The sequence below is a fragment of the Mandrillus leucophaeus genome, unplaced genomic scaffold (assembly GCF_000951045.1).
Source record: "Mandrillus leucophaeus isolate KB7577 unplaced genomic scaffold, Mleu.le_1.0 Scaffold186, whole genome shotgun sequence".
Lineage (NCBI taxonomy): Eukaryota > Metazoa > Chordata > Mammalia > Primates > Cercopithecidae > Mandrillus > Mandrillus leucophaeus.
The window spans coordinates 1,858,933-1,877,866 of record NW_012101876.1 but is presented as its reverse complement, the minus strand read 5'-3'; the positions used below and the strand labels follow the sequence as shown (position 1 = coordinate 1,877,866).

The following is an 18,934-nucleotide window of genomic DNA, read 5'->3' as shown; positions in this document are numbered from 1 at the left end:
CTACAGAGCGAGACTCTGTCTCAAAAAAAAAGGCATTAAAACAGGATCCTAATGCTAACTTCATGATTACATTTTAGAATAACTGAAGTGAAAGCAAGTTAGATATGGTTATACTCTTGTCAAGATAAAAATAAAAACTCAGTAAAATTAGCAAAGCTTCAAGGAAACTTGAAAATACTAATCTATAAACTAGTAGACAAAAGTTAATTTAACAAAAGCCTGAATATATGCTCAGCAAAATGTATGGCTATACTTGATTAATAAAGATCTTATAATCAGATATGTGAAATGTTATCTGTGAGTTTTCCATTTACTGCATATAGATGGGCTGACCTGATGAATCCTCCTGGACACAAGCTGACAGTCCTAGACCCCTCCATTTCCAAAATTATTTTCGGAAGGCCCCAAAGTTAGGGTATCTTAAGTTAGAAAATTGAATTCTAACACTTAGCCTAAGTTGAATCCAATTACAAAAGTTATATGCAGGAAAGAATAAATGAATATATCTAAAAAATTTGAGAAGCAATTTTGCTTATTTACAGAGGGAGGTTCTTTGTGGCTCTGCTCCCTTACTTATTAAGCTAAGTCAAACCTGATGAGGAGAGATAATCTCATATATAAAGTCTTATTCAGCTTGGAGTGAAAAAGGGATCATTAGAGGATGATATATATGGATATCAATTATTAGAACTTCTGTGATTACAACAAAAATGTTCCATTCTTGATCCATTAGTTACATGTCTTCCTTTAGATTGAGAATCAAGATTTCCAAAGACATTTATGATTCCAAATTTGCCCTACAGCTAAACTGTCCTAACAACTATTAAGTAGAATTAACAATTAACCACAAGAAACACAATCAAATGTTTACAACTTATACAACTTGTAAGTACCTTCCATTTAAAAGATTTTGAGGTTTCAAAAACAAAGGTTACAGTGGGGACTAAAAAACAGATGGAGCTCATATTTAAAACAACAACAACTTGCCTGGGCTGTGCAGACTCACTGGCATGTAGAAAAGCTTGGTGGTCACAGTGAAGGACAAAGACTATAGGTGCTAACAGCTCGTGCATACCCTGAAATGAAAGAGCCAGACAAATGAAAGAGATGGATACTCAGGGTCCATTAGTGGACAGTATAAACTCAGTTAAATACTTCTTCAAACCAATTCCCACTAGCAAAATTTCTGTATAATATAGAAACACATAAATATGGAAAGCTACAAGATAAGATTTTTATCTACTTTTAGAATTTGATTCTAATTCAACCACCGCAGGTATTCTTCTTTAAAACATGGAGAGCAGTTCTCTTTTAAATGACATGACAAACAATAAATTGGCATGGTAGATAACCTTGCACCTGTCAGTTGCTTCAAGATCTGTACTCATAAATATGAATTTCATTTATGCAAATTATAATCATGAGCTACAGTGTTAAGATCTGCAGTAAGAAGGGCAACTAAGAACTGTAGACCTAAGGAAATTATATCCAATGTTTTCATTATATAATGGCTCAAAATTAGGATGTCTGTAGATTTAGGAAGCACTAAAGTCAGCCAGCTAGAAATGTTGGATAATAAAAAAAACAACCTTAAGAAGGTATGACAGAAAATAAACTTGTTAAAATAGGATTTAACATGTTTAATCAGAAAACTACCATAATTTTTTCCTGTCTACTTCAACTATAAGGTTAATTTCAATTTATTTAATGATCTCACCAATACGATTTTCCTCCTTATATTGGTTTTCACCAAAAATAGGTATAGAAACAAAAAGGCATAATATTAGTTACTAAGCTGTCCTTAAAAGGGTACTATAAAAATCTATTACTGATCCATTATTCTGGTGACATACGGTATTCCACATTATGACTACCTTTGCTAATTGAGATTTCTTTCCCCCTTAAGCATCAAAAAACATTTCAGCAAGTTAAAATAGATTATTATTTTTCCTGTCTCTTAAAGCGAGCAAATTACTACTTTCCTTTTGCTTAGTAACTAGGGATGCTCTTTTATAAAAAGACAAGACAAAATACTACTTTTAGAGGAAATATGAAAGCAGAAAGGAGATAAATCTTTTGCTAGTAGAATTAGAGATGGCTTCGTATATTGGATGAACGGAGTCACATAGTCCTCTGCACAGTCTAGTAGTAGCATACTATTCTTAGAAAGCCAATTGTTATCATAAAGATAATATGCAAGTTAACTTTTTCAGACTTCATATATAAGTTATCACTACTTTGAATTAAAAATATTTAGTTATATTTTTACAAAACAATTTATGATGCATTGACAATTTACTTGTGATTTAGGACGAATTACCACGTATCATTTCAATCTTTATAGGTAACCAACTCCTTATTAAACAAACCTTGAAAAAAATCTTTCAGATAACATGTTAGACACCTAGAAAAATGACATTGAGCATTACTAACTCTGCTTTAAAAATCATGAGGGGTTTATTCTCTTGGAATGGTCTCAAGTTACTCCAAAAAGAAAGTGCTGTAATTTTAATCATTAAAATAATAAGTATTATATCAATAGAAAAGTATGGAAAAGCAAAAACAAAAATAAAAAAAATGATAAAGGGAGAGAGGGAGGCCAGCCAAAAAACAAAACTTAAGAAATAAATTTAAAACTTCAGTAGATATCCTTGAGATCTTTTTTTTGCCTATTTCTCATGATTTCTCCAGAATTAAAGTCCTTGGAAGTAGAATTTCAGGGTAAAGGGGTAAAAATATGTGTTAACATCTGGTAGGATGTATACCATTAAGCTGTCTCCAGAAAGAATTCTCTCAGTGAAGAATATAAAAATCACTCTCTTACACATCCTCACCTATATTCAGAGTGTTTTTAAAAATTTTGTCAACTTTCACAGTTAAATTGTTATAGTTTATTTAAATGCTAGCAAGATTGAACCCCAAAATTTTATTGAACGTTTTTACTTAATAAATTGCCCTTTTTCTCCTGATGAAGTGTTTCCTTTCCTTGGTGATGTCTAATAGTTCTATACCAATTAAAGATATTAACCCTTTCTAATTGTTGTTACAAACATTTTACCATGCTTATCATTAGTCTTACTTTTGATTTCTATGATATATTATACTGACATTATACACTTTGGTCAATACAATAAATAATTCTTCATGGTTTCTATTTTGCCTTCATGTCTATAAGACCTTCCTCATGTTGAGATTAGGGAAGAATACAGTTGCCTTTTTTTTTCCCCCCAGTTAATTCTTCGCTCAACTGATATAAGTTTAGTTTTTGCCATAAAAATAAGTATGTTTTTCTAAAAAAGAATTATACCAATTTACTGATTAATCATTTCACCTTCAATAAATTCAATCTACTCGATAAGTTGAATAACTCATCTTCTCCCCAGAGTTCTGAAATGCCATATTTAGTAAAAAATAAATATTTAGCTTACATTTTTTCCAGGATTTTACTCTAGTACATTGGTTTGTATATTATTAACAATAATTGTACCATTATAAAGATTCAACCTTTAAAATATTAGAATATTTCCTATTTTCTACTCCTTTTCTTTTTTCAAACTTATCTTGATGATTCTTTTTTATTACAGGTTGTGTCATTACCATTTAGGTTAAACAAAATGGTAAACGAAACATTAAAATTTTTATTGGCATTGCATTGAAATTAACTTGAGGAGAGTATTTTTAAGAACATCAGATTTTCTAATCCAAAAAGCTGCAGAACTGTGTAGTGCTTGCTAGGTTTATCATGAGGTTTTCTTTCTTTGCTGTCAGTGGGATACCTTTTTGAAATAAAGAGTGCTTTTCCCCCAAAATAGATTTTAAAACAAGTTATGGCTAGTTTAATAAGAAAGACTTCTTGTCTAAATGAATCTTCCCAACTTCAAATATTCTCTTCCCTCTAGTTTCTGTGACACCACTCTGTCTAGATTCTCCATTTGTTCAAACATAATTCATCATTCACTTATTGCAAAAACTATTAAATGCCTGTATTTGCTGTGGACACAAAAGTGAATGAAGTGGGCAAGTTCCTAACATTGAGGGAGCTTGTAGTCTAGAGAGAAAGGAACAAAATAATAAAATAAGCACAGAAATGACTATACAGTAGTCCTCCATTATGTGCAGGAGATATATTCTAAGACCTTACAGTAGATGCCTAAAACTGTAAATAGTACTGAAAACTACATATACCATGCTGTTTTTATATAAACACGTGTATGACAAAGGTATTAAAATTATGATTTATTAAAGATTATAAATTAGGCACACTAAGATTAACAACAATTAATAAAAATAGAACAACTGTAACAATATAGTGTAACAATATCATGTGATTGTGGTCTCTCTCTCTCTCAAAATATTTTATTATACTGTACTCAACTGTTTTTGGATGATGGCTGGCTGCAGGTAACTGAAACCACAGAAAGTGAAACTGCAGGAAAGCGTGAACTACTGTACTGTACAGTACTGTAGGTAAGAATGGACACTGTACAACTGTGATTTCGTGTGTGTGTGTGTGTGTGTGTGTGTGTATACACATCCAGATCCTACCACAGGCCCAGCACAAAGAAAGTAATCACTACCTATTGACTGAATGAATGCAATATCTACCACTTAATATATCCACATAGTGAAAAAAGCTGAACTACAATATGAAAAAATGAATAGTATTAAATCATATTTCAAATCAATAAATAAAGGTGTTCTTGGCAGAATGGAAGTTAAGAGTCTTTTGAATACCATTAAAAACTATTTCACAAGTTCAGTTTTGACTTTCATCTAAAGTAGGGATTTTTTTTTTCAAATACTTAAAAGACATTTATATCAATTCAAGACTAGTAAAACCTGTTTAACAATTACAAATGGCAATTACATAGACATCTTTAAAAGAAAAGAGAAATACCAGAAATAATAATCATGAATTCAATATGCTTTAAATTTGACAAAGCATAATAAAAAATAATGTATTGACAGTATGCTTCTGGTTCCCAAAATGTGTATTTTGCTTCCACCTATATTGTCAGCATTTCTGCCTGCTTAAAAGCTTTTATCCCTGCTGGATTGTTAGTAGTCACTGCACTCCAAACTCATGCCAGTTGAAAATAAAGGTAACAAAGTTTTCATCATCAACAGCCTGTAGGTTCACAAAATTGAACCTGTTCTTTTATCTGCCTGTGTTCATTTAGCCCACCAAGCAGTCTTTATTAAAGCTAAGGCATCAGGCAGTCAAAGTTCATTAATACCATTTATATAATCTCGGCAATTTCAATTAACTCAGCAAGACATTCTACTACATGATAACAGTCTCATTAATTCAATAAAATCCCATAACTATTAACAATATGGTCGATGTTAAACGGGGTGTCACCTAGTACAAAATAATAGCTTTAACAGCTTGTGATGAAACTTAAGGTTCTTTTCTTAAATTTGATCTGGCTAAATATTCAGTCCTTCTACAGCAAGGTATTATTTTTCTGTAAAAAATCTATAGGATTTTAAACACATACAAAGAGTAATTAAATATTTTAAAATGACACCCAGGAGTAAGCTAATAATACTTTCTTATTCAGTAACTGATAGATTTTTGTCTTAATGGATCAAGAACATATCTTCCATATGACTGTGTAGTCTTCCATACAAACGCAGTGGGCCACATACATCACAAATGGTAGATGGAGTGTACAGTTATTATGTTTTTATTCCTTGTCCATAGAACTCGTTTCCATTATTATAAGACTCCTTAATCTATTTTTTCTTTCTCTAAAAAAATTGGAAAACAGACGAGTAATTTGGAATAATTTTATCCTGATTTGATTCACTATCATCAAGTCTTTTACTGTGGGGTATTTTCAAGTATTTAAAGGAAAAGAGGAAATAACAAAGAGATAAGGTTCACAACAAAAGCCAATATAATGAAAAGAGAGCAGAAAAACAAAATCCTGGAATTTTTGATAGAGATTTTAAGCTAATGAACTAATGCAGCAGAACCATTTACTCCCACACTTCATGTGAAGTGTGTTAACAATCTCCTTACAGTTTAAAGTCATTTTAAATGGGGTCTTCTGCTATTTGCTTCCAAAAGAATTCTACACTAACAGATTTTTCTTCCCCCAGTCTTCTTTTCGGTTTGTTTTTAGTCTTTTGACTTTTTATCTGACTTGTAGATGAGCCTACCTTGCTTGCGAGTCCCTTTCCTAGTCTGAGATTACAAAAAAATTTATCCCAAATCTTCTTCTAGTATTTTTATACACTTTTAGTTTTTATATTTATGTTTTTACACCATCTGGAATTTATTCTCCAATAAATGTATAATTTAATGGTTTTTCCAGATGGAAAGCCAAATATAGCAAGACAATATCCTTTTCTCTATTTTACTATATTCAGATCCCATATAAACTGAACCTGTTTCTAAACTGTTTCACTGAACAATGATCAATCCACATAATACTGTCACATTAGTTTGATCACAGAACCTTTATAGAAGTTTTAATATCTACATTTGCCATTCTCCCTTTCCCACAAATTCTATGGTAATTCCAATACATTTAATAATTATTATAATGATGATGATAATAAAAACAACCACAACTACCAACATGAACCTTTGCTTGGCACCAAATGTTAACTCTATAAAGTAATTACTATTATTACCCTCATCTGACAGATACAAAACTAAAGATTAAAAAAGTTAAGTAAATTGTCTAAGATTGTGAAGTTAGTAAATGAGAGAGCTGAGATTCAAACAAAGGAATTTGAGTCTACACTCAGTGCTTTTAATCCCTAAATTGTATTATCTCTGTTAAAATAAGTGTAACGTTTTTAGGCACTAAATTGAAAACAACTGTATCCAGTTTTTAAAAAAAACACGTTATCTTACTCAGGTTATCACTGGAATGATAATTCATTTAAACATAAAGCAGCAGTATTTTTATTTAAAGTCTTCTCATCCAAAAACATGCTATTTTTCTATTTATTTGATTCTTACTTTACATCCTTGAATAACTTATTTATTTATTTATTTATTTATTTATTTATTTATTTTTTGAGACAGGATCTCACTCTTTCGCCCAGGCTAGAGTGCAGTGAATCAATCACAGCTCACTGCAGCCTGAAACTCCTGGTCTCAAGGGATCCTCCCACCTCAGTCTCCCAAGTAGCTGAGACTATACGTGTGCACCACCATGACCAGCTAATTTTGTGGGGTTTTTTTGTAAAGACGGGGTTTCGACATGTTGCCCAGCCTGGTCGCAAACTCCTGGGCTCAGCCAATAACCCTGCCTCAGTCTTACAAAGTGCTGGGATTATAGGTGTAAGCCACTGCACCTGGCCTATAGTTTTCTTCATATATTTTTTGTATCTTTACTGTTAATTTTTTTCTAGACATGTTATAGCTTTTGGTTGCCCTTATAAATGCAATTTATTTTTCATTTCCAATTCTAGTAAGCTATTGTCAGCAGGTAATTAATACAGAAAAATATTACTACTGTTAAAAATAAGATAAAATTAGTTCCCTTGGATATTCTATGTATATACAATAATTAAAAATGTATGATTTAGTATATTTGTAGTCTGACATGTTTTACCATCCTTAAATCTAGTTTATTTCAAATTAAATACATTGCTTTTACCGTGTTTTCTATTATATTAAATTTAAGTTCAGTGGTCCTGAATTAGATATACATTATAACTTTTGATTATTAGAGATTTTAAGAATTTAGCTTGAATTCTCACTTCATTTGCATTTGGAGAAATACATAAAAATATCCAACTGTATTTTTATTAGAACACTATAAACTTAAATAAAAAATGTAAATACATCTGTATATATTAAATAACTTACATTTCAATAAAATAAAACAACCCAATAATCTTCTTTGCTTTAGTAATGAGTCAAATAACAGGGTAACAAAGGAACTAAATACACATTTCAAAAAATTTAAAGAAACATTCTGAAGTTCTATTACTGATAAGTTTTAAAGGGTAATAGGATACATGATTATTTTTTACATGACATGTCATATATTTATAAATGCTATACTGAAAAATAATATTTGTACATATAACTCTGAAATTTTATTAGTAGATTGCCTTCAAGGATGCTGTTTATAAACAAACTCCCAAAAGTTGAAAGAAAAGACTGAACACCTTAAAGGAGACAATTTGGTGGAATGTCTTATAATGAGGAAGAAGCATATGTGCTTCAATGAGCTTACCTTTCTCACCATGCAGCTGACAAGCAGCTCTCTGATTGCTTTAGCATTATGATACAACTTTGGATACAATAAAGGCTACATTATTGCTCTATCATTTGTCAAGCTGTATAGAAAATTTTGAGTCAATGGATGCCACCTGTAAGATATTTTCATTACCTGTTTATAAAGCAACTGCTCGTTTTCTCTGGCATAACAGAAAAGAACATCTGTAAGAATTTTTCTCACATTTTCTTGTTGGAAAAACTGCATTTCAGGAAACCTGGAAAAGGAAAATACAAAATTGAAACTGACTAACACAGTTTCAAGAATCATTCTCAAATTCTAATCTCGAAGACGTGACAAGGGCAGCTTCAGATTTTAGAACAAGCCTGTGTTTGCCATGCAACTTATGCCTTTGGTGGGGAATGAAAAAGGGGTGAGGCAAGGGGAAATAATTATATCCCAGAGGTAAATGACATCCTTCAATATATTCACATTTCAAAATTTTACACATGCTTCATATACTTCATACATGTGTGAATATGATAGTTTTTGAATTATATTGTACCTATCTGCGGATGGGGATTTGCTTTGTTTTAGCCCATTGGTTTTTAGGATAAGAATGTGATTTTGTAAAAGTACTAATTTTTTTCAAAAAAAGATTGTCATTCTTTTTTCTTGATGTAAAATATTGACACTTCAGTTATTACATATAACCAAGCTATCAGCTTTTCATCTGATTAAAATATAGACTTCTAAATATTTCTTTATAATGCAGTAAAACACCACAACTGCAAGAACCCAGAGAAAACCCACAGCAACACAATACACAATCAATGTATAAGGGCTGAGGGAATGTCATCTAGTAGTAGTAGTCAACTGGGTTTAATCACAGAGTTTGAATGATAATTTTTAGGAGAGGAGGAACATGGATCATCAGTGGAAAAGGTAATCAAAACAGAAAGAAAGATATGAAGGCACAGGAGGCAATGGGTATTTCAAGAGTGCAGCATAACATGGTAATTATTAATCAGAAGGAAAAGACAATTCCATGAAATACTGCCTGCTGGGAGCAGGACAGTGGGATAGAAGAAAAGGTGGAGCAAGGCTGGAAAGAACTTTGAATGCTGAATTTCCAACTACGGAAACACAGCACAGTAAATCTATATTTGTGAATAAAGAAGTGATAAAGAAAACAGTATTTTAATTTAACTCTATGGAGGAATAAACCTGAAAGAGTAGCATAGGAAGGACATAAGAGTACATTATAGTAAAGTGAAATTTAAAAGTCCTAAACCCAAGTAGAAAAGGCTGTGTTCAAATTCATGTTGCATAATTTCTAGTTATGAAACCCTGAGTGAATGATTGCTTAAATGCCTCATCTATTAAGAAGGGATAACAATACTGATCTTGTGATCAAGATGCAATCATATGAGAGCACCAAGAACAGTGCCTGACAAGTAGTAGATATTCAGGAATGGAAGCCATTATTATAATAGTATTTGAGTAATGATACTTTAGATAATGAGATTGCAAATCAGGTGGCTTTGGAACTAAAAATTGAGAGAAAACGTGAGAGAGTAGAGAGGAAGATGACCTAGAGCATGAAGGCATACAGCATTACTGAAACAGAAAAATATTCCTTAATGAGTCTTTTAAGAGCAATAGTGGCTGTTTTACATCATATTATAATGGTTTACTGCCTCCCATTTCTGGAGACCTCCGCTATTTTATGCTTCACTCTGCTACTTTGTTGGTGCCTTGGACAGTTATAACTTTCTAGTCCAAGCTAGGTTTTCGGTGAATTATGCTAGAGATCTGTGAAGCATCTTTTTTTCTGGTCCTAATTTTTTAAATACATTAAGGCCCATTTTACCTTCATCTGTTCATTTGACTTTTGCTTACAACTCCGTTCTGCAACTGCCCACACAGGTTTCGTTTGGTTTTTGTTTTTGTTGTTTGTTTGTTTTGTTTTGTTTTGCCTTTTCTGTGGCAGCAAGGAAGCCTCTTTTTGGGGGGCCAGTAAACAACCTAAGGATCTGAGCAAGCTTGCTTCACATATTTGCATAAAGCTTAATGTGATGATCTCCCTATCCAGGCATCACAGTTCAAATAGGGGTGGCATAATTAACTTCTAAAGAAGAGAAAAATTAACCTGAAGAGTAAGCATATGTCAGAGAGGCCAAAGAAACTGCAGAATAATGTCAAATGCACTGAAGTAGGAAAGAAACACAAAAACTTTTAAAATGACATTTTGGAACAAAAGAAAGTTACTAGAGCCTTTAAAAATCAAATATCCCAAATTAAAGTAATCAGGATAAAAGATAAGTAGTTAATAAAACAACTTGGTATAGAGAAATTTCTTGGGAAACTTAGCCATTAAGTTAAGAACAGAATAATCCTTTTGAGAGGTGAAATTTTCTCTCCTTCTCATTATATAACATAAATTTAACTCTATCTTTGAGTAGGCTTCATTCCCAAAAATCTGGATCACCTGACTTAATAACTTTGCATGTCCCCTTCCCTCACCTATTCTTTGGAAATTTTCTACGCACACTGGCACAACCAAATTCTGTGTAGCCGTTACAATCTAAAATTGATTATGATGAAAGTACTAAAAACTGCTACATTAACTTTGCAAAGAGTATCCATAAATTAAATCCATAATTTAATACCTAAAAACTAAAAATGTAAAGTATACTTGTTAAGTCAACTTTAGCCTGAAGCTGCCTCCTTACATATTTTAAGTTCAGCCTAAAAGTTTCTCTGTATATTGTGAACTGTAAACAAGTGGAGCTGTAAACAGACCGTAGCCTACATGTCTGCCAATCATCGAGTTTTGGCCAATCAAATGTAGCCAACTGCTCAACCCATGTTCAAATAAGGCAAACACCAACCTGTGACCAATCCAGCTGTTTCTGTACCTCACTTCTGTTATCTGTATGTCACTTTCCTTTTTCTGTCTATAAATCTTCCACCATGTGACTGTGCTGGCGTCTCTGAGCCTACTCTGACTCGGAAGGCTGCCCGATTCACAAATCGTTCATTGCTCAATTAAACTTCATTAAATTTAATTCGGCTGAAGTTTTTCTTTTAACACACTATATACCAATACCTGGTTTCATTTAAATGCATACTAACCACGTTCAAGATTAAAAACTACAGATCTACAAGAATTCAATTGCAAGTAGTAATTTAAATTGCCTACTTTTAGGAAACATCAAATCAATTGAAAATGTGTATTATGCAGACATAGCATATCTATGCAACAGCACACCAACTATGATTCTGCTCTACAATGCTGAAGTGCTAATTTGTGAAGTTTCTTGGCACTCTCTTTGTTAGAAAACTATAATTTGTTCATTAAATGATGAAGAATCCATTGCATCAAATAAGTAAGGTAGAAAGATACAGAAAAGTTCTGAAAAAGAAGTAAAGTTTTCAAAACTATTTCAAAAGTTGGAAAAAGAACTGAAAATCAGAGTTTTGTGCTGAGTCTTTGGAAATTATCCAGTCCAACTCAGAGATTAACAGGCAAGTAAACAGAAGCACAGAGGAATAATACCTCTGCCAATGTATCTGGATAGTTAACAGAACAGCAGCACTTTCCAATTGCTTCCCTAATCGGTTATAAATTAATCTGAGAAATGCATTTAGGTAAAACTCCATGACTTTAGAGTTACACATAAGAACCTAGCTCTGAAGGTTGATGAATATACCTAGATAATAACATATTTCCTACAAAAAAATACTTGATGGTCACAGTATCAGGATTCAATCTAGAAGATGTTACATTTATAGGTATAAGAAATATGAGAGAAAAGTACAGTGACAGTGTATCTAGGAATAGTAATACTCTGTTTTTGATGATATGTTGTAAGTTTCAAAATAGCTTCCCTACCACTCATTAAACTTCTAGGTTTTATTTACCTCATGCTAGATGGTGTGGATTCAGGCTAGGTAACGTAATTTGAACATCATTGTAACCCAAGTTATCATTGGAAAGGCAAATCTGTTTTTGAAACATAATTAAAAGCACAGAATACTAACAACACTAGATGCAACAATCATTCAGGTTTTGAAAAATCAACAATGACTCTACAGTTTCATGGAAATAAGAGAGAAATTTAGAATTAAAACTGTAGAGGTTCATAATTTATTCAAACCAAAATATCTGGTAGGAAAATAAAACAGAAAGGAAAAAAAAAAACTCACACTAAGTAGGAACTGGAAACAAATTTTATTATTAACAGAAAGTCTTTCTTTCTACATTTGTCCATAAAATAAAAATTGAGATGTAAAACAGGTGAGGGTAAAACTCTAAAAATAGAGATGAACAGCAAAGATTAAGTAGTCCATAATGGAATTTAGACTAAAATAGTCTTAAATCTTTACTTTAGGGTAAAAGTCGTATTTCAGTTTAGACTCAACTGATCAGTATTTAAGTTTCTCTCTCAGATGTGTAAAGAAACTGTATTTAAACAAATTTTACACAGTACACAGTAATAGTAAGAGCCATCACAAACATTGGGTGTGTAAGTTTGTTTTCTACCTTGAAATAAACCAAAATTGGTAGGCAACATAGGTTTCATTATAAGTTTTAAAAATCTTTCATTACGGAAAATTCAAACATTTATAAAGAAAAGACAACAGTAAACTGAACCCCAATCTACCCATTAGCTAGTTTCATGACTTATCATTTGTTTTACATATATTCCTCCCCAATATTGCATTATTTTGAAGCTAATCCCAGACATCATTATATCTATAAATACTGCAATGTGTATTTCTAAAAGACAAGCACACTTTAAAAACATAACCATAGGCCAGGTGAAGGGGCTTACACCTATAATCCCAGCACTTTGAAAGGCCAAGGCGGGAGGATCACTTGAGCCCAGGAGTTTGAGAACAGCCTGGGCAACACAGTGAGACCCTGCCTTAAAAAAAAAAAAAAAAGTAAAAATAAATTAGCTGGGTATGTTGGCACACACCTGTAGTCCCAGCTACTTGGGAGGCTGAGGTGGGAGGATCACTTGAGCCTCAGAAGTTAGAGGCTGCAGTGGGCCATGTTTGCACCACTGCACTTTAGCCTAGGCAAGAGAACAAGACCCTGTCTCAAAGAACAAAACAAACAAACAAACAAACAAAAAAAGCAAAAAAAAATCCCATAGTGCCATTGTAACATTACTAATAATAAAAATAATAATCAATCAAATATCCACTAAATGTTCAAATTTCTGTGACTGTCCAAAAATTCTTAATACTTTTTTAAGAGCCAAGAAATATCTGTTAGTACACTGCAATTTGTTGATATATCTCTTAAGATTCCTTTAATCTACAGGCTTGTCCTTCTTCTCTTTTTTATCTTGCAATGTATTTGTTAAAGAAACCAGATATTTTATCCTGTAGAAGCTTCCCACATTCGGAATTTTATGTATTGTGCCTCCATTGTCTTATTTAACAATTCCCCTTTCCCCTGTATTTCCTACAAACTGGCACTTAGACCTAGAGACTTTATCAGATTCAGGTTCAAGTTTTCGACAAGATTCTTCTGTCTCACCTATAGATGATATAATTTGAGAACATGTTTGCAAATTCTTTGATACTCCTCCCATAGAAAGATGAAAGAGTCCGACTCTCTTCCCTTTGAGTATGTGCTGGCCTTAGTGACCAGTTTTCTCACAAAATAAATGTGTCAAAAGTGGTGCTGGAACACAGCTTCTGTCTGGCTCTCTCTGGATACATTCTCAGAACCAGGCCACCATGCTGTGAGGAAGCCAAGCAGTCATATGAAAAGGCCATCTCAGGTGTTCCCACCACAGCTCGAGAGGAGGTCTCACCTGAGAACCAGCTTCAACAACCAGATGGGTGAGTGAGCAAACCTTCAGATGATGCCAGACCCTGGACTTCAAGCTACCGCAGCCAACATCATGTGGAATAGAGATACACCATCCTACTGAGCCCTGCTCAAGTTGTAGATTCAACAACAAAATAAATTCTGTTGTTTTAAGCTTGAGGTGATTTCAATGCAGTGATAAGTTGGTGTTGTGTACTTCCATCAGGAGGCACCTAACATTAATGTATCCCACTTTCGGTGATTCTACCAACTGTTAATGATCACTGCCTAAATCTGGTAATTCATTAAAAGTCATAAAATGGTAAAATTATAATTCTATCAAATTTTTTCTTCCTTGATTAAGACATAGATAAAATGAAAAAAAATTCCTTCATCAATTTTTAGCTATCCTGAAATACGATTCACATAATTTTTTTAATTCTTACTGATTTCTATTACATTTGGCTCATGGATATGTACTGCAGACATTTATCACACAAAGATCTATACATGATAGAATGGCTACTAATTCTGTAACAAAAGTAGTTTATGACAACTAGAGTATCCTATTTGCCATGTGGATATGGTCTCATATGACTACAGTGTGTGGAACTGAACTGAAAAGTAAGGGATGGAGAACAATTAAACACCAACTTTGGAGCCCCAATAACCAGGAACCCAGGTGCCTGATAAGTTAGTTGGAAGGACATTCAACAGGGCAATGGTCTGTCATAATACAGACAATAAAGGGAAGGCAGGCAAGTATCTGGGCTATCTGTAATGCAGGCAACAAAGAGACAAAAGAATCTTTCCTAAGCAAGAAAAGGGTTAAGAAAAGAGTAAGATGATAAAGGGTTTTGTCACCACATTATAGTACATAATTAGGTAATTAGAAGTATTAAAATAGACAAAGCATTGGGCCCAGATGAAATACTGAAGATGCAAGTATTCAATAAGATGCCCCAGGGGAAAAAGGAAAGCCCTTGGTGAGGGTTTATAATCATGCGATAGGACAAAGAAGCACAGAAGGACTTGAAGGAACAATAACTGTTGTTATGCCCATATTTCAAAAACAGAAAATCAAAACAAGCACTCATCCAAAATTTTTAAATGAGCTGACGAAAACTCCCTAGAATACTATTAACCACCAAAATAACTATAATACCTTACTGTGGTTTATTGTTTTACTAAAGAAAACCTGAACAATCAAGCCAAGACCACAACAAGAAACAATTTGATATGGAATAAAAACAGACATACTGAAAGACACAATTGTTTTTCTTCCTGAGTTCCCTATTTTGGTTGGTAATTTCCATTCTCCCTATTCAACCAAACCTGTTTTCTCTTCTTTGCAGTCACATAGCTGGATTTAATTTCCCAGCTTCCTTTTCAGTTAGCTGTGGTCATGTGACCTGACTGCTAGCCAATGGAATGAGAGGGGAAATTATGTGTGAACACGAAAGACACTCCCCTAACTTCCCCACAGGCAGGCCTCCGTACACATTTCCCCTTCTAGTGGACAGAATGAAAAAGGTCATGGGGAAGACCTTGAAAACTCCATTGGGATTGTGCTGCTTTTAAAACTATGACTGCAAATTCTTTAATTTTTACATTTCCCTTCTGAGGTAATGGCATTAAAACGACATAGCTTCTACATGGCTCTTTTTCTTTCTTGGATCTCTTGATCTGAGGAAAGTATCTTCTGAAGGAGGACCCTAAAGCAGCGCCTTAAAGAGATCCACACAGAGAGGAACCAAAGTGGATACTCCAGCCATAGTCAAGCCATCAAATGTCTGCAGCTCCAGTAACCACATGACTGCAATCTCATGAAACACTCCTAAGCCAGAATCTCCCAGCTACATTGCTCCCAAACTCTTGATCCACAGCAACCATGAAATAATAATTGATTGTGGTTTTAAGCCACTAATTTTGGTTAATTACGTAGCAAAATATAATAGAGGTTTTGACATCTGAAACAGGGGTGCTGTATCAAAAAAACCAAAAAACAGAAACCTAAAATATGTGGTAGAAGTGCCTATGGGACTGGATAGAAGACTGAAGGACCTTCAGGAGAGCATGAGTGAGAAATCAAGGCTGGGAAAAAGACTATTAGCAAAAGACAATCTGCAAAGAGGCTGCCAGTGAGGGCTTAAATGAAAGTGAAGAAAACATTACAGAAAAAAAACGGAGGAAAGGGGTTCCTTATTTTGCAGTGACAGAAAGTCTGGCAATATGATAGCCTCTAGTTATATGGAACATAGAAAATGAATCTAATAAACTAAGTGATCTAGCTAAGGAGATATCCAGGCAGAGTACTGAAGGTACTGTCTGGTTTATTTGTGTTACTTATAGTAGAATGTAAGAAGAGAAAAAAACAAAAGGAGTAACTGGTAAACATAAAGGTGCTAGAACTTGCTTGGTTTAAAAATAAAGCTTTTTCTCATTCCCAGCTTCTCAAGTCAGCAAATGATACCAACATTAACATACTGCTTCTGGGTAAAGATCAAATCTAGGAAAAAGAAAGGCAAGAACTAAAGATGAAATCAAAGGTGCGACTGTAAAAGCCTTTATTGAGATCTTAGAAAGCTCTAAGATGATGCCACAAAGAACCCTTCAGACAAACAAAAGGTCCTTAGAATTTTTATTTTTTTTTATTTTTTCAGTGATGGCATAAAATTGAATTTACTAAGTGATCAATGATACTTACTGGTTATAATACTGGTGCATAAAATAGCGTCCAGTCTTATGCTAACACCTTCTTTCTCCGTGATCCACTTGCTGTGTCATGTGACCCTTTTTTAAAAATTATACTTTCAAGTTCTGGGAAACATGTATAGAATGAGGAGGTTTGTTACATTAGGTATATACATGCCATGGTGGCTTGCTGCACCCTTCAGCCCGTCATCTACATTAGGTTTCTCCTAACGCGATATCTCCCCTAGGCTCCCACCCTGCAACAGACCCCAGTGTGTGATGTTCCCTTCCCTGTGTCCATGTGTTCTCATTGTTCAACTCCCACTTATGAGTGAGAACATGTGGTGTTTGGTTTTCTAGTCCTGTGTTAGTTTGCTGAGAATGATGGTTTCCAGCTTCATATACGTCCCTGCAAAGGACATGAACTCTTCCTTTTTTATGGCTGCCTAGTATCCCATGGTATATATGTGCCACATTTTCTTTATCAAGTCTATCACTGATGGGCATTTGGGCTGGTTCCAAGTCTTTGCTATTGTGAACAGTGCAGCAATAAACATACGTGTGCATGTGTCTTTATAGCAGAATGATTTATAATCCTTTGGGTATGTACCCATTAACGGGATTGCTGGGTCAAATGGTATTTCTGGTTCTAGATCCTTGAGGAATCGCCACACTGTCTTCCACAATGGTTAAACTAATTCACACTCCCACCAAAAGCATTCTTGTTTCTCCACATCCTCTTCAGCATCTGTTGTTTCCTAACTTTTTAATGCTCGCCATTCTAACTGGTGTGAGATGGTATATCATTGTGGTTTTGATTTGCATTTCTCTAATGACCAGTGATGATGTTTTTTTTTTTTTTTTTTTCAAATGTTTGTTGGCCACACAAATGTCTTCCTTTGAGAAATGTCTGTTCATATCCTTCACCTAGTTTTTGATGGGGTTATTTTTTTCTTGTAAATTTGTTTAAGTTCTTTGCAAATACCTGGGAGTACAACTTACAAGGGATGTGAAGGACTTTTTCAAGGAGAACTATAAACCACGGCTCAAGGAAATAAGAGAGGACACAAACGGAAAAACATTCCATACTCATGGATAGAATCAATATCATGAAAATGGCCATACTGCCCAAAGTGATTTATAGATTCAATGCTATTTCCACCAACCTATCATTGACTTTCTTCACAGAATTAAAAAAACTATTTTAAATTTCACATGGAACCAAGAAAGAGCCCATATAGCCATGACAATCCTAAGCAAAAATAACAAAGCTGGAGGCATCATGCTACCTAACTTCAAACTATACTACAAGGCTATAGTAACCAAAACAGCATGGTACTGGTACCAAAACAGCATGGTACTGGTACCAAAACAGATATATAGAACAATGGAACCGAACAGAGGCCTGAGAAATAACACCACACATCTACAACCATCTGATCTTTGACAAACATGACAAAAGCAAGCAAGGTGGAAAGGACTCCCTATTTAATAAATGGTGTTGGGGAAACTGGCTAGCTATATGCAGAAAACTGAAACTGGACCCCTTCCTTACACCTTACACAAAAATTAACTCAAGATGGGTTAAAGACTTAAACATAAGACCTAAAACCATAAAAACCCTAGAAGAAAACCTAGGCAATACCAGTCTGGACATAGGCAAGAACAAAGACTTCATGACTAATACACCAAAAGCAATGGCAACAAAAGCCAAAATTGACAAATGGGATCTAATTAAACAAAAGAGCTTCTACACAGCAAAAGAAACTATCAACAGAGTGAACAGGCAACCTACAGAATGTGAGAAAATTTTTGTAATCTCTCCATCTGACAAAGAAAGATTTTTAAAAGCATGCCACACAGCTCTAGCAAGCAGAGATCAGGGATCTGCTAAACATCCTACAGTGTGCAAAACAACCTCTCAAAACAAAGAATTGGTCCAAAATGCTAATATTCCCAAGGTTGAGAAACACTGCATTACAATATATAAACCCAGAGGGCAGAAACAGTATCTACTTATTTAGTCTCCACCACTTTTTGAATAAGATTTGAGATACTGATTCATTTATGTTTCTGTCCCGTTTTGCTTCACTAAGTGCTTGCACACTGAAGGTACTTAATAAATGTTTCCTGATGAAGCATTAAATCTAGGCAAACAAGATTAACATAAATTATAGAGCAGTGGAAAAACAGAAGTCCCAGGTACCATTTCCATTTC

At 33.9% G+C, this 18,934-nt stretch overlaps 1 protein-coding gene across 3 annotated transcripts in view; it reads right to left on the bottom strand.

The window, feature by feature from the left end:
- TBC1D5 (TBC1 domain family, member 5) overlaps positions 1-18,934 on the bottom strand; it is a 500,189-nt gene that overhangs the window by 234,866 nt on the left and 246,389 nt on the right. For all 3 annotated transcript variants that reach the window (XM_011977919.1, XM_011977920.1, XM_011977921.1), the window contains 2 exons: positions 8,364-8,466; positions 988-1,076 (listed from right to left, as the gene is read on the bottom strand). In XM_011977919.1, coding sequence (XP_011833309.1) covers positions 988-1,076; positions 8,364-8,466 — 192 coding nt within the window. The remainder of the gene's footprint in view (positions 1-987; positions 1,077-8,363; positions 8,467-18,934) is intronic.